Genomic DNA, 21998 nt, shown 5'->3' with positions numbered 1-21998 from the left:
GAGCAACGAAGATTGGATCACTTTGAGTGAGAATAGTAATAAAGAAGACACAGAAGTCGATGAAGTTCAGCATCTTAGAAAGCTGACAACGAAGAAAATGGCCGAGACCTTCAGAATGATCGACGCTGCAATGGCAATTTTCGAAGAACATGACCCTGAAGAAGTAAGGAGTGCAATAGTGAAGAGACAAGTTAAAAATTGGCTTAAATGTTACAAAGTGCTATATAATCATCTGGCATTGAAGACTACGCAGTCAACAATTAAACATTTCTTTGCAAAACAACGGGCCACTTTAAATGAACGTCAAACGCCTAGCGAGAACACTTCAGCTACAAAGGATTTGCAAGAAAGGAAATCCCCGACGGAAATTGATCCGGCTACAGCATTATCAGATTCTTCCGATGTAGATGATCCAGAGCTTATTTAGGGTATGTAGATGGGCTTAATGGAATGATTTTCGTTTATTATTGTGTATTTCAATGTTACATTTTTAAGTGTATAAATTTTGAATTAAAATGCATTTCAGAAACAAGATAATGGTTATTTGTTTTGTAAAAATACTAAGATTCTCTGCTATTTTAAACTTAATGTACTGGGAGGTACACCTCTACGACGCAAGTTCAAATCTTGCGCCAATTGAAACGTCTCTACTGGAGAAACCCGGAACTTTACCACCGAACTAACTCTACTGGTTATCAGAAGATGTCACTGTGTGTTTTTGATTTGCTTTTGTTTCTCATTGATCAAGAAGTGTGGACTTTCTCTAACAGATATCTCTACCAAAAACTATGGTAATACACTCTGGTGCAATGGAATGAACTCTCTTGAAGAAATTTTGTATTCATAAGTTTTGTCTTTACTAAATTTTGTTCCGTGGTTTGTGGGTTGGCAATATTAACCCTTTCTTTCCGCCTGTTTTGAATTTAACCAATCAGTAATTTCTGTAATTAAATTTCATCCAATCATAGCTTTCTTCTTCAAATTTCCATGTGTAATTCATAGTCTACCAATAAAAATTGAGGGGGTGTGTCTACTCATTCTTGAAAGGTCTCGAATTTTCCACGAGGGTATAAAAACTGCTGATTTTCTTGTTTCGGGGCCACTCGTATAACATCTAACTCAGTGTGTGAATATGTAGCAGGGGGCGGGAAGCGCCTCGTTCTTCAGACAGCAGATCTTCAACAAGGTAATGGCCTTTTAACATCTTTATTTCTTGCTAGCTCAGCAGTCTAACTCTCGGGGAGGGTTCGAAACCTTTAATATGTAACCCATCTCTTTAAAATGTAAATTCCTCTTCAGTCTATGTAAAAACTACAAATCTCTTTTACCGTAAAGCGGGGATAGAGAGTGCTTCGCCCTCTCGAGCTCCCCTTCATTTTGAAATTGAGGTGACTACGTTTTCATAACCGTTTCTTCTCTTCCTTAATGTATTAAAGTTTTTCATACGAGCCACCTCCCTAGCTTGGGATTAGCTCCTGTGTATCGGCCTAGAGCCACTTAGGTTTTAATATTGTGTATTTAGGAGTGCAAGTTCACGCCTCCAGTCCTTTCTGTACTTTGGGCCATTAACTTAACCTGATGTTTTGTTTTCTTCATGCGAAGGCCCTGTAGGTTGGGTATTAAATACCCCTGTTTCTTTGTATGCCTTGAGGGCAGTTAGTGTAAAGTCAGTTTATGGCCTCTTAAATAGGCTTGAAAAATTGAGAGCGGGTCAGCTCTTTCTTGTGTGTGAAAGGTGCCTCTGGGAGGCTTGTGGTTAACAGTTGGGAGCAAGTGCTCCATGCAATTAGGGGTTTTCTGCCCTTTGGTAATTTGTGGTTATGAGCTGAGGGCTCAGGAATCGTAACTTGGGGTACGAAGCCCAGAACTTGTAAGAACCCGAATCTCGGGCTTTTCTTGTAAATCTACTCTGGTACCTGATTTTGTTATTTCCCCTAGTGAAAACTGGTTTAAGTTTGGACTTCTTGATTGTGTACCTGATTTAACTTGTTGTTATTTGTTGTACGCTCAAAATTCTGTCACCATTGTTAAGTTTTGAAAATATAACCTTTATTGAAATTTTAATTCGTCTTTCGGACTTGTAGTTAGACCCATTCCAGCCCGCACCTTCTTTCACCTCTGACTTCCACGGATAACTCCGTAACACTTAATATGCGAGTAAATGGAAACCCAAACCCTATATTTTACGTATAAAATGACCCTCCATATACGCTAATTCGGTATGCGCGGCAATTCCGCGGAACATAACTATCGCGTATAACGAGGTCTACTTGTATATTCTAGCATAACCATCATCAGTGCATGAGCACTTCATCAGCACAAAAGAAATATACACACTCAAAAATATATAGATAAATGTTGGACGATTCTTCCTATATATAATAAAACGATTCTGTAACAAAAGCAGTTGGAAAATACAGCAAGTACTGAACTGAAACCGGGCGACAGATTATAAAGCACTTTTACCCTTGACCATGTAGTTATAGCTATCCATAGGCAACATATTGTCTACCTAGGTAAACCTGCTGTAGAAAGTCTGAAATAAATCACATAATCTCCAACAAGATATACGACGAAATACAGAAACGCAAGACTACCATGTATTAATTATGTAACAACGACGAGAAAAACTGATTAGTGACTCAGCACAAGAACAGAAAACACTGGAATCAGAAATGTAAAACTATATTATAGCGTAATACAGAATAGTATAGACTCTAGAGCGACCGCCGTCATACGTTCTCACCACTCCGACTAGTCATGGCCTACCCTGCTTGCTGTGGCTATCAATCAGGAACGAGAGATTTGCAGTGCTTAGTCTCCAACGTTGGCGTTCCGCTTGACACCCTTAAAACTATAACTTTTGGATTGGTGCTACCATGTTGTTGTTATCATTCTTCTAGCCGCGTCGTTGACGTATACGTGACTCAGACATTTTCCCTGGTTATTAAAAAGCCCTGCAAATAGCTCTGTACTTCCCACCCACTGTACCAAATAAATTATCAGGATCCAGTATGGCGATCTTCGAGTTTCTAATATTACATTACAGCACAAATAATAATAATAATAATACTAAGAAGAAGAAGAAGAAGAAGAAGAAGAAGAAGGAGAAGAAGAAGAAGCCTGGATGAGTGGCTCAGATGGTTGAGGCACTGGCCTTCTAACCCCAACTCCTGCGGGACTAAATTGCGGCACCTCGGAATCTCCGAAAACCGTAAAAGTCGTTAGTGGGACGTGAAGATACTTTCAAGTACTTCGAGAGAGATCGAACACATACTCTTTGGTTCTTGTTCGTTCTGATCGTTACACCAGAGCAATCATAGTCCAGAGTCAGGTGCTCTTGGAGTCTACTTAACCACTAAGACCAATCAAGTGGCTGTGCTGCTTGGGTCACGTAGCTATCAGCTTGCATTCGGGAAACAGTGGGTTCGAACCCCACTGCCGGCAGCCCTGAAGATGGATTTCCGTGGTTTCCCATTTTCACACCAGGCAAATGCTGGAGTTGTACCTTAATTAAGGCCACGGTGGCTTTCTTCCCACTCCTTTGCCTTTCCTATCCCATCGTCGCCATAAGACTTATCTGTGTCGGTGCAACGTAAAAGAGATTGTTAAAAAACCACTAAGATAGCAGATTGCGTGTGTAATTAATTCCACTTCTCTTGGAAGTGTGCAATTTTTTACGCCACTAAGCACTTTTCTCACAGACAGCAGGGTGCCATTCGTCGTCATCATCATCATCGTCACTGGATCCTTCCACGCGAAGGTCGTAGGGCAACAAGCTTCCGCCAACGAATACTATTCGAAGCGGCGTTCTCGATATCGTCCCACCTGATGTTAAATGTTGAATGTTTGACGCCATGTTTTGCATGATTTGCCCATCTTTCGCCTGCCTCCTGGTGGCTCCCATTACATAGCATTCATCGAGTATATGCTATCTGGTAAGCGAAGAATATGACCGGCTAGACGCATTCGACGTTTCTTGCAGTTTCCTGCAGCCACTCTGTCCTTCCTCATTGGTACTCAGTCAAGCCACGTGACGCCTAAAATTCTGCATAGACAACGTTAGTGGAATAAGTTGAGTTACCGTGCTATCTGCGCCATAAACTAGGCTATGTTTAAATGGCACAGATCGCTGTTGGCATGACGAGAATTTTACAGTTTGAGTTTCGTCTCTTTGTCAATCGTCGAAGTGAACCAGATAGGTCGCAAGCGCTGAAACATGTTGAGGCATTGCCAGTTCTGTAGCGGACATCTACATCTACACTGCCATCTTGCGATAAGGCGCTACCGAGGTTAATGAACTGTTTCACATGTTTGACTGGCTGCTGACCACCGGTGATCGGTGTGATATTAGCGTGATTACCAATCAGCAATGTTTTTGTTTTATCAGCACTAATACGTAGTCCAACTTTCCCAGCTTCACTGTCTAAACGGTGTCATGTCTTGTAGAGAGGTACTGGTTTCCACCAGCAATGAGACGTCGTCGGAAAAATCGAGGTCGGTGAGCTGCATGTGGTCATTCCACCAGATTCTAGCGCTTTGTCAATTCAGCACCTTTCGCATAACAACATTGATGGTGAAGAGAAACAGAAAGGGTGATAAAATACAACCCTGTCTGACACCCGTTACCGATGATGAAGAAGTTCGTTGTCCTACCATCGGTCCTCACACAACAGCTGCTTTTGAAGACACTGATACCGCAAATCTATCTCCGTTATCATAGCTTCATACGATGTTCCACAACGAGTCCCGATGTATGCTATCAAAAGCTTCCTTTAAATCGATAAAATTGAGATTAACTGGTTTTTGGAACTCAATACACTGCTCTATAATGTTTCGCACTTGGAAGATTTGATCGAGACATGCGAGGCCATGACGAAACCCAGCCTGTTCCTCTCGCAACAGTTTATTAACTGTTTTTTTTTTTCAAAAGCCTGAAAAGAACGTTCGAGAACACTTCACCAACTACCGAAAAAAGTTACTGCAGTCACTGGGATTGCCTTTTTGTGGGGGATCTTTACAATAACACCTTTCCGCCAATCTTCAGGTACGCAGTGTGTGCGCAAGCACTCGTTTAACAATCTAGTTAGCTGTATTACCAGAATCTTCTCCACTAGCCTTCAATAATTCCTCTGGGACCGGGTCTGTGCCGACAGCTTTATTGTACTTCAGAGCGTTGATCAAGCGCCTGACTTACTGTAATCGTCTTCTATCATTTCCGACCCAATGTTCAATGAAGCAGTAGTATCGTCAGTGTTGAAGTCGTGGGTCACACCTGGGGCTGACTGGTTCAAAGGCTCCTTGAAGTGCTGCACTCAATTCGCTTCCTGTTCTTCTTTGGCAGGAAGGACTTGGCCGTCCTTGTTCTTCATGTGAGCTGCTTCTTTGGTTAATTCACGAACACTACGATGCAGCATCTTGTTGTAATTCTGATCTGCTGCCTCTTGTGCCTCGGGCCCCTTGTTCTCCACCCATGCTCTCCTGTAGGCCCTGAAGGTCCTTTTGACCTGATGGGCCAAGTCGCGCTATTCTTCCGCTGTCGCTGTTCTCTTGAGTAATGTCTTTCCTTGATGACTCCGATATTTCGCAGTCCTGCGAACGTCAATGAGATTCCAAGTGCCGTCTCTAATCCATCGCACCCTATTTGTGTTTCATCTTCAACCGACCGCTTCCACTGCACTATGTTCAATGGCTCGTTAGCAGTGCGTCCAGTGACCGTCGATGTCCATAGCGTTCTGCAGAAGTGGCTGGAAACGGTTGGTTAATTTGAGTCGGAACTACGGCAGGGTCCTTCATTTTCCCGACGGCGAAGGGGCGTACTGATTGGTTTTGGTGTACCTTCTTTAACCTAAGGCGAAACGTAGTCATAATTAGATAGTGGTCTGAGTGCACGTCTCCTCCTCGGTAGGTACGTACGTCTAGCAGTGCAGAATGCCGACGCTTACTCGCACATATATAATCTATTTCGTTACTTGTCGAACCGTCGGGCGAGGGTCATGTTGCCTTGTGAATTCGGTTATTCGGTTAGGTGTTGCCAACACAAACTGTTCATGCCGCAGAATAAGACCAGGCGTTCTCATTTATCGTTCGTTTCTACTGCCGAACCATACAGTGCAATGCCATGATCGAAAACATGTCTGTGTCTACCGATCTGGGGGTTCAAGTAATTTAATATCATGCATGGGGATTTCGTTGAAGGTCAAGCTAATCATAGGAATAATCTTTATGAGCGTCTTCGGCCTCTTCCGTTGGTGCGTAGACCTGAACAATGGCGATTTCTGCGTGGTATTTTCGGAAGCGGGCGGTGATGATACGATCATTAATAGGCTTCCATACAATCAACGCATTTGCCGTTTCTTTTTTCAGGATCAATCCAGTACCACGAACATGCTGACTCTCGTGTCCAAAGTGCACATTCCCATTACTAACCAGTCGATCTCGGACCATCCATCTCTTTCGCTTATGCCTAGTGTATCCAGGAGCTACTTGTCGAATTTACGTAGTACTAGCACCAACTTACAAACTTGAACCAGCGTTCGAACGTTCCATGTTCCGATTCGTGTGATGGTTTTAGCACTCAACGTCAGACTCTGCATACAGCGCGGGTCGAGCACTGTCGAAGGTTGAACAATATCAATACGCCGGTAATCTTGAGATCGACGATATGATTGGCTTCTTCTTGCTGTTTCCATAGCGGTATATGTTTTACGGGGTAGAATTGTTAACAGGAAAAAAAAAATTCAGAACAAAACGTTAACACAAATTGCGCCATGAAACTGCACATTAGCTGCTGAATGGCGACTAAATATATATAATACGTATCAGACGTTGTATCCACCAGCAGTTACTCTGCGACGACTACCAGAAGTACATTTACGTAACCTAATCAGGAAAGTGTCACTCACCCATAAGACCGAGCTGCTGGGGAGTCAGACTCGCTCCTGGTTCTCCGGACATGACAGGCAACCCGCTGCTGATGGAGCCCGATGCCACGGACATGCGGTCGCTGACGATGGACGCCTGGCGGTGAAAGCTGCGGATGCTAGGGCTAGCGCTGCGACGACCGACTTGGCCCTGCGCATCTGGAAAAAAATAGACGTACATAGTTTTAATCCGAACAAGAATTATACGATGCTATGACATTTACCAAAAAATAAGAAAAGAGAGAGAAATAGGAGGAGGAATATTCCACCTATTTTTGAGACAGGTATAACCAGCTCTTTACTATCGACCAAAATATTATGTATACTCGAGCTTGGAGGTTGCTTACGAAATAACCAATTGTCCTGCATAAAATCCAACAACATGATTTTTCTCGTTTTATTTTATGTCAGGTCGAATTTTAAATTTATAGTTAAATATTTTATTTCATTGCAATGCAATCAAGAACGTGAATTTCTAGTCAACCCGGGCTGAGAAAAAGTTACCTTACAAAATTGATTGCTTTTTTTCTTGGAAACATAAAATTCTGGAATTTATAAACAATACATAAAACATCCCAATATATATTGTGTTAAAATCTGGATTCAGTCATATGACGGATATTTGAGAAACAATGTCTTAAACTTGAGGTATAGTTGAAACACTTATAAAAACGCGCAATTTTTGCGTTCCATCTGCGATAAAAAATATTAAAATATACATTTAAAATCGGAAAGTTACATGACTTAACGTGAAATGAAACGAGGAAAATGAGGGTATTATTGGATTTTCTGTAGACCTACTGGTTGTTTCATAAACAACCTCCAAACTTGAGTACACATAATATTTTGGTCGACAATAGGGTGCCTAAGCAATGGTGTTTCCACCAACGAAACACCAAATGAAGCCAGGTTATGGAATGATGAAAGTAAAGTACAGTACAGCTCGTCTCATCGGCAGATGATGTTGACAATTTAAAGATCATAACATGTTTCTAATTCCATAAACTTCTCGACTGTAGTACGAAGATAGCTTGTAGCCACTTCCATGCAACTACAAAATTGTTGATCGCGTGTCATAAGATGAAGAGTTTTATGGCAAAACACAACCCGGACGCTGGTCCGTATGTTGCCAGCTGTTTCAAAACAAGGCGGGCATTTAGATTTGAGGCCATTTAGGCTGCTTGCAAGTCAATTCCGACGTTCCGTTCTACTCTACCAGATGGCAGGAGACGGGAACTCTACTCGGCAATGTACTGTAGAGTATTAATTAGAAAGCAATTAGTATTTTATGTGACCGCTAATAGTGAGATTATGGTCACATGACCTCCAGTTTAAAGGTGAATCCAAACCAGAGGGACGTGCCTTTCATTTTACAGATCCGAACTGCACTGCCCGCGAATCGAACCGCAACCGCCTCGAAGGAATGCCATTGACAATAACAACGGTTACCACGTCCTCTGATTATTAATTAATTTGGTCCAATAATCTTCGTCGTATGACGTGAAGAGTCAAATGGAAAGTTTTCAGTCCTTCACAGGAAAAACCGCTCGCTACCTCTGCTGGGTTTCAACCCACGATCTTCGGATCCGAAGGCCAATATTCGACCACTGTTCCACAAAGGAATCTATCCCTAAGTATGGAAAATAGTACAGGATAATAATCTATATTTTACGTCCCACTAACTACTTTTACGGTTTTCGGAGACACCGAGGTGCCGAAATTGTGTCACGCGAGAGTCCTTTGACATATCAGTAAATCTACCGATACCAGACTGACGTATCTGAGCACCTTCAAATACAACCGAATTGAGCCAGGATCGAACTTGCCCAAGCTGGGCTCAGAGGGCCAGCGCTCTACCGTCTGAGCTACTCAGCCCGGCAATAATACATGGCAAGAACCTTCAAGATATTATTATTATTATTATTATTATTATTATTATTATTATTATTATTCCATTCGAATCGGAATCTAAAGAATGAAATGTCTGCAGCGGTTTACTCCTGATATCTGTTGTAAATTACTTGGTGCAATGTATATGGCGTGTGAATTAGAATTCAGCGAACATTGAATTATGTACGTTCGAGAACATCTGGCGCCAGCCAGAACACCCACAGAATAAGCTTCAGTGTGTGGTCGATTTATGCACTGCACGCGCTGGTGATGGGCTTTCGTGCTAAGGGAATTGAGAGCCCTTATAGTACCGTATAAAAGTTAATTTGGGAGTTATCTCATTAATGTTCAATTTTAGCCAAAACAATGCATTTCACAAATCATTGAACTGACTGCTTTTTGCCTGTTGTGGTTTCAGTTCTGGGGTTCAGACATCGCAGTCACCATCCCCGTGTACGTAATATACCTCTGCAATGTATTGCGGTATATATACGAATGTGTTTCTCATTTTTAAAACAGGTGGGAAATGGGAAGAAAGATGTATCCTATGAAAAGGATACCACTCTTGCATGTGCCAAGAGTTACGGCTGTGAACTATGAAAAATGAATTTCAAGAATTGTCAATATCTTATCCGGCGTATGTAGAATCTATGAAGAATGTCCACTATGAGCTGAGCGGCATCACCAGTTCTGCACCCCATTGCCGACGGTCGATCTCCACCAGGCCGAACTGAGAACTTGGCTTATATATTTTTCAAAAAATATTAATTGACTCCATAAATTCACAGATGATTGGCAACTTGTCTGAATGGTCAACGAAATGGCCTTTGGCTGAGAGGAACCGGTTTCGATTCACGGCCACGCTGGGGATTTTACCGCGTCTTGTTAATTTTTCTGGATAAGTGGTTTCTTTTGTTCTTGTTTTCAGACACACATCTTCATTTTCATACACCACACGACATTACAACCATCACAGAAACACGAATCCATTGGCATGGCGTCAGAAAGGACATCCGGTCCATTGGCATGGCGTCAGAAAGGACATCCGGCCGTAAAACTTGACCCAAGTCCACATGTGCGACACAGATTGCACCCGTGGTCACCCTACCCCGAGTAAACTTGAGCTGATGATGATGATGATGATGATGACGATGACGTATGGGCCTCTGGAGAGGTTTGTTGCAGAACTTACAAGTTTGTGACCAAATTCGTAAGGATGGGGCCCCGTCTACGATGAAATCTAATGTTGAAGACAAAACACACACACACAGAGAAATTAACCAATGAAGATTAAAATCCCACGGTGATACATTATTTTACAGGTATGCCACAGACATTTTAAAGTCAGTGATATTTTATGGGAAGTAACTAGTACTGATCCTCATAAAAAACTTTTAACTACTCCTCTTTGAAGACCATGATTGTCAGAGAATGCAGTGCCTTATATCTTTCCCAACTGCCCATCATATTTATCGTCACATTCTGTCAGGTGAAGAGAAGATCCAGGCAAAAAATAGAATACTGTAGAGAGAGAAGCAATAAACAGAGCCATTGAAGATAGTATTAGCAACCATGCCTCATAGACAGACAGAATTGCAATCAACAATCATACACAGCTGAAAAGTACAATAAACATGTTGTTACCTGATGATGGTTGTACTGTGATGAAGTGAACGTAAGTAATTTTTCTGTACGTGGATACATCAAGGCAACCATACTGCATACCATATTGGAATTGGACATGGCCTTTATTCCAAAGGGGTTTTATTAAAGTATAAAATATTTCTAATGTAGTCTATATGTGGCCAAAATTACTATCGGTACTACAAATGCGGTATATTATTTAGTTACAAAACTTCATAGCTGAATTACAAGGAATGAGTGTAACAATGTGCAGAATGATACAAGAAATTCTAGTCCGACTTGGTAAACTGAACACCGAGGATGATGACCTCACAGTTAACTTAATAGTCACAGTTAAAACTTTGCTTAGTTCATAAAGGAGTATGTTAATGATTTTCTTGTTATTTGTTCAACCATCTGTCTGAAATATCCTCACGCTTACAAATTTGTTGCCGGTCCCGTAGTGAAGGGATATCGTGCCTGCCTCTTACCCGGACGTCCCGGGTTCGATTCCCGGCCAAGTCAGGGATTTTTACCTAGATCTGAGGGCTGGTTCGAGGCCCACTCAGCCTACGTGATTACACTGACGAGCTGTCTGACCGTCATATAGCGGCTCCGGTCTAGAAATCTAAGATAACGACCGAGAGGATTCGACGTGCCGAACACAAGACACGTAGTAATCTGCAGGCCTTCGGGCTCAGCAGCGGTTGCTTGGTGGGCCAAGACTCTTCAGGGCTGTTGCGCTGTGCGGTTTCTACAAATTTATGAGACATAGTAGCAATTTAATTTTGCTACATGTCAATACTTTTGAAATAGGCTTCCGTCTGAATGATAGTCCAATATTACATACTTCCTGGAAAACATAAAGTTCAAGGTTTCGAACAGAATGACAAATTTATAACATCGATAGTAGATGAAATTCTCATTAAACCATACATGAACTTCAAGGGAGGAAACATTGTACGCTCATGTGCAAATACTGCCAGTGACGCTACATCAGCTTAGATGTTAGGTCTAAGCTAATATTAATACGTACCGAGCGAGTTAGCCGTGCGGTTAGGGGCGCGAGGCTGTGATAGCTTTCATCCGAGAGATAGTGGGTTCGAATCCCACTGTCGGCAGCCCTGAACATGGTTTTCCGTGGTTTCCCATTTTCACACCAGGCAAAGGCTGGGGCTGTACCTTAATTAAGGCCACTACCGCTTCCTTCCAACTAGTAGGCCTTTCCTATTAAATCGTCTCCATAAGACCCATCTGTGTCGCTGCGACGAAAAGCCACTAGCACATACATATATATATATATATATACTGACTGACAGAGCAAATGCAACACCAAGAAGGTGTGGTCAGAACTTTATGCCAATTGCAGGGTAGACTGACGTCACTGAGATATGCTCATGATGTGAAATGCGCCGCTGTGCTGCGCACGTAGCGAACGATAAATGGGACACGGCGTTGTCGAATGGCCCACTTCGTACCGTGATTTCTCAGCCGACAGTCATTGTAGAACGTGTTGTCGTGTGCCACAGGACACGTGTATAGCTAAGAATGCCAGGCCGCCGTCAACGGAGGCATTTCCAGCAGACAGACGACTTTACGAGGGGTATGGTGATCGGGCTCAGAAGGGCAGGTTGGTCGCTTCGTCAAATCGCAGCCGATACCCATAGGGATGTGTCCACAGTGCAGCGCCTGTGGCGAAGATGGTTGGCGCAGGGACATGTGGCACGTGCGAGGGGTCCAGGCGCAGCCCGAGTGACGTCAGCACGCGAGGATCGGCGCATCCGCCGCCAAGCGGTGGCAGCCCCGCACGCCACGTCAACCGCCATTCTTCAGCATGTGCAAGACACCCTGGCTGTTCCAATATCGACCAGAACAATTTCCCGTCGATTGGTTGAAGGAGGCCTGCACTCCCGGCTTCCGCTCAGAAGACTACCATTGACTCCACAGCATAGACGTGCACGCCTGGCATGGTGCCGGGCTAGAGCGACTTGGATGAGGGAATGGCGGAACGTCGTGTTCTCCGATGAGTCACGCTTCTGTTCTGTCAGTGATAGTCACCGCAGACGAGTGTGGCGTCGGCGTGGAGAAAGGTCAAATCCGGCAGTAACTGTGGAGCGCCCTACCGCTAGACAACGCGGCATCATGGTTTGGGGCGCTATTGCGTATGATTCCACGTCACCTCTAGTGCGTATTCAAGGCACGTTAAATGCCCACCACTACGTGCAGCATGTGCTGCGGCCGGTGGCACTCCCGTACCTTCAGGGCTGCCCAATGCTCTGTTTCAGCAGGATAATGCCCACCCACACACTGCTCGCATCTCCCAACAGGCTCTACGAGGTGTACAGATGCTTCCGTGGCCAGCGTACTCTCCGGATCTCTCACCAATCGAACACGTGTGGGATCTCATTGGACGCCGTTTGCAAACTCTGCCCCAGCCTCGTACGGACGACCAACTGTGACAAATGGTTGACAGAGAATGGAGAACCATCCCTCAGGACACCATCCGCACTCTTATTGACTCTGTACCTCGACGTGTTTCTGCGTGCATCGCCGCTCGCGGTGGTCCTACATCCTACTGAGTCGATGCCGTGCGCATTGTGTAACCTGCATATCGGTTTGAAATAAACATCAATTATTCGTCCGTGCCGTCTCTGTTTTTTCCCCAACTTTCATCCCTTTCGAACCACTCCTTCTTGGTGTTGCATTTGCTCTGTCAGTCAGTGTATATATATATATTATACGTGCTAGATTTCTCTTAAGATCATGTAATGCCTATTTAGAGCCTATTTAAACTGAAGTATGTTTGTAACTTCCTGTCGTGCTGTTAGCAATTCGACCTAAGAAAGTTAACATTGTAAAATGCTGTTGTGTTTTACGACTGTGTGCTGTTACTAAAATACGGTAATAACGACAGTATAATTCAATATCCTTTAACATTACAACGCTATTTGTTAGTAAATAAATTATTCCATTGGCAAAAAATATTAAAATCATGTCTGTGTTCGACCATGCTCCGCGTTTCTCTGCATTGCCATCGCCTCCTTAGCATGAAGTCACCACGCTGTTGTTAGGCCTTATTATCTAGGTGTTGACTAAAGACGACAAAACAACTATTAAAGCCACTCTTTACTATAACAAATTGAAATATCTGCAGACAAATTGGAGATCTAATAGAAACATTGCTCTTATACAAAGTTATATTAAGCGGAACCCAATTACATAATTCTTGTTAGAAGGCTTTGAAACTGTTAGGGCCCTTTCACACGATACACTGCTTTCCAAGGCACTCCACTCCACTCCACTCCACCAGGGGTGTAGAAAAAGGCCGGTAGCATTCACACGAGACACTTCGTGTGGCGCAACCTCCGTCCACTCCCGCCAACAGCAGGCTGCTGTCAACCGGCCTGAAGTGCCTTCCACTCTGGGCGACCGGAAGCTCACTAAATCAGATTAGCTCGTTCAGACGGTCAACATATGAGCCACGGTGTCCGGACATTTCGTACCACGGACATTTCGTACCACCTGATTTTTGAGGACATTTCGTACCATCTACGTTGTTATCTACCTGTGAACGATTTTCCTGTAATCCCCAAATATTTACGCCCGGACAATCCGTACCACGTGATGGCAGATGAGAATTCCATTTCCGCGTATTGCGCCAGCGGGCGTAATGAGCCTGACAGGCACAGTTTAGAAATCAGAAACAAAAATAATTTTCATTTGCTGAAGAAAACTTCTATATTATTTTGATTGTCCTTTAAGCTATAATAATCACGTATGGCACAGTTTAGAAATCAGAAGCAAAAATAATTTACATCTGTTGAAGAAAACTTATATATTTTTAATTGTCCTTTAAACTATAACAATCACGTATGTTTACATAAATATTATAATAAGAAAGTCGATTTAAAAAAGTATACATGCGGAAACAATACTGTACTGTAAAATACACATCGTGCTCGGGCACAATGTGCCTGACGAGCCCAAGAATAGATAATATTACTATTATTGTGAATATTTATAAACTACTGCATTATTTCTTCATCGTCCAACTCGTTGGCTGAATGGTCAGCGTACTGGCCTTCGGTTCAGAGGGTCCCGGGTTAGATTCCCAGCCGGGTCGGGGATTTTAACCTTCATTGGTTAATTCCAATGGCCCGGGGGCTGGGTGTTTGTTCTGTCCCCAACATCCCTGCAACTCACACACCAGACACAACACTATCCTCCACCACAAAAGCACGCAGTTACCTACACATGGCAGATGCCGCCCACCCTCATCGGAGGGTCTGCCTTACAAGGGCTGCACTCGGCTAGAAATAGCCGCACGAAAAGAAAATTTTCTTCATATTCTGATGAACTGTCCGGTATGGATTTGGGAAACAGGAAGCTACTGAAAGGTGGAAGTTGCTGGGTCCCCGCGAATGATGAATACGAGATAAGAATTAACACGTGTGGCAGTCAGATCAGTTGCGCCCGATGGTAGTTTAACTTCAGTAGTGGTAACACCGTACGTATTTTAACATTTTGGAATTGTAACATGGAGTTGTGTAGTACGACTAAGGGCGGTTTGTGTGCGCACTTCGAGGGATATGCATATAGGAAGAAGCGCCAGGCGAAGGACGATACTTTTACATGGATTTGTGTAAAGCAACAATCGGATAAGTGTTGTGTGATTATAAAATCAAGAGGAAATAAAGTTATTAGTGGCCCTTCAAGCAGTCACGTGTGTGGATTTCCGAACGATGCGCAGCTAGAAGTGAACAAACGGACGCAATTGGCGAAGAAAAGGGCGCGGGAGGAAGAAACACCTATTTCAAAAATACACACCCAGGCTCTCAGCGATCTTCACGACAAAGGTTAGTTCAGTTTTTCATTCTGTATCTTCTTACAGAAATGATCACTAAAATTTTATATTTTATTTTACATCACAATACACACCTAAGTGTAGGTACCGTTCTACTGATAAATTACATTTGGAATTTTAAATTTGTTATAGCGGAAGATTACATAAAAATAGTAAGTATAAAATGAAGAAATTGGGTAGACTATTATATAATCTTTTGTAAGACTCATTCAACAGCAGCTACTGGTAATGTTAAATTATATCACATTATTTATAAAGATACTGTATATACACTACAACTAGACTAAGGTCCGGTTTATTCAACCTCAGTCAACATTTAACTGCCTGTTAGAATAATTGAACAGTGAACTTAACTGCCTAGATTCAAGCAGTTAAATTTTCTGTTAGCTCAAAATATGGCAGGTGCATTAGGTGCAGAACTTCGGAATATGATAGGCCTTTTCCAGAAAGAGTTAGAAACGGAAGAGATGATTTTCATACAGTTGTTTGATAGTGCGTTGGCTAGCGTCAGTATGTACATTGAATTCCCTTCAAATTTTCTGCCATGCGTCAGTTTTTGCTTTGAGCACCGATCCATTAGTTTGCTTACTTTCTATAGTAGGTATACAGTGCCAGCTGGATGGCAGGAATGAGCTGTCGGACGGGAAATACTACGTAAAAAATTAATATGATCAAATTTCAGTTTATTCCCCTCAGAGCAATGACAATAATATCAGAAAGGTAAACATTAACTGCAAAATTGAACTATTTTAGTATTATTATCACGAAAAGGACATAAGAGCATTTTGAAGTTCTCACGTTCCGCTGCTCGTTCATCATGTAACACCGGGACTTAACCGCTCGGTTGCTGTGGAGTGCCATGCGGAATCTAGTGCTCGCATGCTAATCCGGACACTGATCGCACACGATAGGAGGAACTCGGATGAAATTCATGCAATTGTGCTGACAATAGTGAAGATTTATCATTTAAGTAAAGAGTTTTGCAGTTTTTACATTTTAATTTGAAACACCCTTTGACTCAAATATGTATTAATGTTATGGAATTGACCCGTATCTTGGTTATATCAACTGGACGGTCTGTAAAAACAGCAGGGCGATGCGTCTATTAAAAAGGTCCTAGGGAGAACACTTGGTGTATACTTGGAAATAATATCCAAAAGGAGAGAAATTTGAACCACGCATTCTCTTCTCGGCCTTTTTGTTTTCATATTGGTCTATAGAGCAACAGAAAATTCACGGTCAACACAAAAAATTCTAATAAATATTGACTTCATGCGATGGTTTACAGCTGTATTCAAACAGAAGCCAAACAAAAGCGCATCGGACCGCGCTCACAAACTGCATGGTTCTGCCACTGCCTTCTAGATTATCACTGATCGTGATTCTGGTGAGAGTTAACACCGTGTTAGCTAACAGTTCCCAGGAAATGTTTGGATAAACGTAAGAATCTTAACATGCTGCTAAATTTGTTACGCTATGTTAACAAACAGTGCGTCAGTGTCCTTTTAACTGAGATTGAATAAAGCGGGCCTAAGCCTAAAAGACTTAAAAAGTGAATGGGGGGCGTGGGTGGGTATTATTCGTTTTAGACGAATTACTGGATGAGCCTAAATGGCGATTACCAGTTCTAAAACCTTTGTCGTATCGTTTCAATATTTAAAAAAAGAAGTTTTTCAGCGTCATCTCTGTGTATTCGAAACATTTATTTTTCATAATAATTGTTATAAGTTATTGTTATCATCATTATTATTATTATTATTATTATTATTATTATTATTATTATTATTATTATTGTCATTTTTGCAGGGTATGACTTCGTTGCGAAAATGCCCAGTCAGCAGTCTATTACAAGAACCTTACGTCGGCAGAGATATAATGCGCAGGGGAACACCAAAGAGCCGAACAACCGCAAAGAAGTGGTTTTCGATGAAGAAACCCTGAAGATGGCTGATGGAACTTCTTTTCTGCTGGCGGACGATGGAGAAGAAGACAGAATAATAGTTTTCAGTGGTGACAAAGGCAAAGAGAGTTTGAAATGTTTCAAAAACTTTTTCATGGACGGAACCTTTAAGTGCTCTAGTATGCAGTTTTCCCAGATATATAGCATTCATGCGGATTTTGGAAGTACGGACGAAGAAACTAACGTCAACCCCGTTGTTTTTGCCCCGTTGCCAAACAAGAAGAAAGAAACCTACATTCGATTGTTCCAAATAATCCGTCAAGCTGTTCCAGAATGGAATCCAGAAACGGTGAACGTGGATTTTGAAATGGCGGCCATGGTTGCGATTCAAGAAGTGCTACCTTCAGTACAGGTAAATGGATGCTTTTTTCATATGAAAAAGTGTCTTTGGCGCAGAGTGCAAGAATTAGGTCTCTCAACTGAGTACCGTGAAAACGACGATATACGTCTCCACATACCAATGTGTGCAGCTCTGGCTTTCTTAAAACCAGAGGATGTTCAAGATGGCTGGGTGGAGATTCACTCTGAAGCCCCAGAGTCTGCCAAGTTAAGTCTGTTTTTTGATTACTTCGTTGAGAATTGGCTGGAGAACACGGACTTTCCAATAAAAATGTGGAACTGTCACCAAAGGCGTCATAGGACAACAAATTCTGTTGAGGGCTGGAACAACCGTTTGAGCACGCTCTTAGGAAGGCCAAATCCCAGAATAAAAGACGTGGTGATGTGTTTGAAAGGAGAAGGAGAAAAGACCAACTGCGCATTTATAAAGTACGAACTGAGCATTGAAAGTTCAAAGAGAACGAAGAAATACGCTAAGTATGATGAAAGGCTTGGCAGAATAATGAAGCGGTATGAAGAAGATGGAAACCTGAGATCCTGCTTTGAGAGCTCTCTCATATTTGCAGAACTTGGAATGAAACATCCCATGACGAGCTTCTTATTCGTTTAGATAAAAAGAACGCCAAAAATTATAAAATATAATGTAAACGCACCGGTAGTGGACACTTTAAGGACATTTGTTCGAGTAATTTTTTACTGTGCTTTTAATTGTATGTCACATTACTTTTAAAAAATAAGTATTCCTACAGACAGAACCATCTTTAATTCATTACTTGCTTTGTAATCACAACTACAAAATGGAATATATATAAATAAAAATCATTCTTGAGGCTGAAAGTGTATCAATGGTGGACACCGAAAAGATTTATATATTTAGTAATGGAAAGGCTTCTGCGCCAGTAGTTCACAGTGGATATACAAATGAATACATTCATTAGGAAATCGTTTTTGCTACGCAATACTTCCTACTCCTTCAAGTGGTACGGATTGTCCTCTCCTAAATATTTTAAAGTCATTAGCTGACACTTCGCAGGTAAGCAGGCGGTCAAGTGGTACGAAATGTCCGGTGGTACGAAATGTCCGTAGTACGAAATGTCCTAGAACCATGAGCCACAAGTTCGAAGATTTCGTTTCAAAATGTCGGTTCCATTCATAGATACTGAAAAGTTAATAATAGAAATACAAAATCGCCCTTGTCTGTGGGATTAACGAACGACAGACTATTCAAATAAAATTAAAGGCTTCAAATGTGGAATGAAGTTTCCCATGAAGTGATTCCAAATTTTGCCGAACTGGATAACTCCAAAGAGAGCTTTTTCTTTATTTCTTTTTCTTTTTCTTTTTTGCTAATTGCTCTACGTCGCACCGACACAGATAGGTCTTACGGCGACGACGGGATAGGAAAGGCTTAGGAATGGGAAGGAAGCGGCCGTGGCCTTAATTAAGGTACAGCCCCAGCATTTGTCGGGTGTGATAATGGGAAACCATGGAAAACTATTTTCAGGGCTACCGACAGTGGGGTTTGAACCCACTATCTCCCGGATGCAAGCTCACAGCTGCGCGCTCCTAACCGCACGGCCAACTCGCCCGGTACTCCAAAGAGAGAGAAGTTGATAACTACAGTAACAGGCTATATGTATAGGCTATATGTGTTATACGTTAACTATTTATTCGATATTACAATAACATGGATCATTGAAAAATAATTAATCAAGGTTTTTTAGCAGTCTTTATTTCAAAAGAACTGCTTACAATTAAATTACATAATAACATTTTCTTATCCGGACCGAGCACGATAGCTGCAGTCGCTTAAGTGCGGCCATTGTCCAGTATTCGGTAGATAGTGGGTTTGAACCCAACTGTCGGCAGCCCTGAAGACAGTTTTCCTTGGTCTTCCATTTTCACACCACCCTGTACCTTAATTAAGGGCACGGCCGCTTCCTTCCCACTCCTAGCCCTTTCCTGTCCCATCGTCGGCATAACACCTATCTGTGTCGGTGCGACGTACAGCAACTTGTAAAGAAAAACAATCTTATTCGTGAGAACTACCAGTGTTTTATTTACAGAAGTTAGGTGTAGTTAACAAGCTCACTAAATCAGTCGTTCAAACGGTCAACATTGTGTGCGTCACAAGTTCGAAGTTTTTGTTTCAAAATATCGGGGGAATACATTTTCTCATGTTGGTGTCCTGACGCTGTAAACTTGCTTCAAGGACTGACAACAATTCACACAAATTCCCACTCATACGAAGTAATTAAAGAACATTTTTGGATCACTGGTACGTGCATCTAGAAGAACGATGAGAAGAACGATGACCTCGTCGTTTTAGATGATATGAATTGAGTGGATGGACCCAATGAACCTTAGTACTCTTCTTTCACCTCAACCTTCTTTTCGTAAGAATAGAAATCCCAAGGATAACGTTCGCGTCCATGGACCAAGTTCAAACCAAAACGCAAAATATGTGGTGGGGACTAGAAGTTGCCGGCAAGTTGACGGAAGTGGACAGCAAGTGTCTGAGAAGTGGAGTGGAGTGGCGTGGCGTGGCGTGGCGTGGCGTGGCGTGGCGTGGAAAGCAAGTGGACCGTGTGAAAGGAGCCTTATGTCACAGCTGATCTCAAAATTGTATTCTGTATTCTCACTCGAGTTTTTGAAGGAAACCATGGCTTACTAAGAAGATTGGGAGTCGACTATCTGGATGATTCCGAACTGGACCGACATGGCTGAGATGACCCCTGGCCCACGATGACACCAACGATGCCGGCCAAGCAGAAGCTGTACAGGATGACCAAATGATAAATATCATTCCGGAAAGCGAAGGAAAAAGATAAGTGTTTCTAAAATCATGTGTATAGATAAATAATAACAAGGTTAGGATGTCTGTAGTTAAAGCCTACATTGATCGATGTGTGTTTAGGGTCTTCAGAATGACTTAAATTACATTATATTCTTGCGAGTGATTAATTATGCCAATGGTGTAAGGGAATAGGTAGTCTTCACCAAGTATAAGACAAACCCAAGTTAGGAAGTGTAATAAAGTGTTAATAGTGTTCTAATGAAAACAAAGAATCCCAATTAGCCATGTTATACTGTACCATATATGAAATGTTAATAAGAGGGATAATTTTTATGATCTTCGATACGCAATGCCAAGTGATATTACGATGTGTAGAGGTTATATGTTACCGTAATGCATTAGGATATACATTAAATATGGAGATAATGGCAGATTGAAAACATGTTAACGTTATTTGATAGGACATTGATCCGATACTGTGAGTAAATGGAAATACGGTTATTTGAGCGTCAGATAATATATATAGTTGAAATATATGACGGAATATGACGTGATACGAAGTAAAATGAGTTATGATGAAAACAAAGCAATGTTATATGATATATAAATGATTTATTTGAAGATTAACGAAAGGAATATTGACGCAAGCAGGATCATATATGTTTATTATACAGTAGCCGTATATTGTCTGAGAATCCATATCCTAAATTAATGGCGACGTGGTTATACATACATATACTTGTGGAATGTCATTGTAGGTCGAAATCATCAAAAAGGAATTCTTATAAGAATAATTGGCTATGCATTTGGATATTTCAACTTAATACTACTATTTTAAAATCCAATTTTTCCCAAATAATGATGGCATAACGGAGATTAACATGTTTAATTACTATCATATTGTGTGATAAATATAATTGAGAGTAGACACTACATAGTGCCTTCAAATATTATTTTCCCTAGGCAAGATTATTAGAATAACTCGCACATTAGGTCATTTGTTAATACATATTTGGCCACATTTGAGAATCTTATCATCCTGTTAGACACACCCAATGATTATTTACGTTAAAATGATTTGATATAAAGTATGATGATGGTTAACATAGTAATTTTAACCTGAATAGAAGCAGATCTATGCTGTCGAGTGAGAAACTTATCTTTTATAGTAGCTTATAGTGAAATGCTACGAAATAAAATATCAATACTGTGTCAACAAAACTTGTCCTAAGCAAAGTAAAAGAAAACTAATGTAAAATACGGAAACATGTTGCGATTTAGGTGATTCTTGAACAACAAACGATATGATAATGTACAGAATGATCCTTCAGATCGATACAACCAACAATTTCCCATGTCAAGATGGAATTTATATATTTTAATGGATATTTTATTGGATATAATTAATAATCAACGGCCATACCATGTTGAATACACTGGATCTCGTCCGAACACCGCAGTTAAGTAACATTGGGCGTGGTCAGTACTTGGATGAGTGACCGCTTGGGAACACCAAGTTCCGTTGGCACAATTCCCTTTGTAGCCGGCCTCGTGGTGTAGGGGTAGCGTGACTGCCTCTTACGTGGAGGCCCCGGGTTCAAT

General features: G+C 41.7%; 1 protein-coding gene and 1 pseudogene across 1 annotated transcript in view; one reads left to right on the top strand and one right to left on the bottom strand.

Moving 5' to 3' along the window:
- Positions 1-6897: 6897 nt before the first annotated feature.
- Positions 6898-21998, bottom strand: part of LOC136872242 (mitoguardin-like) — a 380872-nt gene continuing 365771 nt past the window's right edge. The window contains exon 3 of the mRNA XM_067146066.2: positions 6898-7082. Within this exon, the coding sequence (XP_067002167.1) occupies positions 6898-7082 (185 nt within the window). The remainder of the gene's footprint in view (positions 7083-21998) is intronic.
- On the top strand, positions 21806-21924 carry LOC137500699 (5S ribosomal RNA; annotated as a pseudogene).

The sequence above is a fragment of the Anabrus simplex genome, chromosome 4, assembly GCF_040414725.1.
Source record: "Anabrus simplex isolate iqAnaSimp1 chromosome 4, ASM4041472v1, whole genome shotgun sequence".
In the NCBI taxonomy this organism is placed as follows: domain Eukaryota; kingdom Metazoa; phylum Arthropoda; class Insecta; order Orthoptera; family Tettigoniidae; genus Anabrus; species Anabrus simplex.
This window is presented reverse-complemented; position numbering and strand designations above follow the sequence as displayed.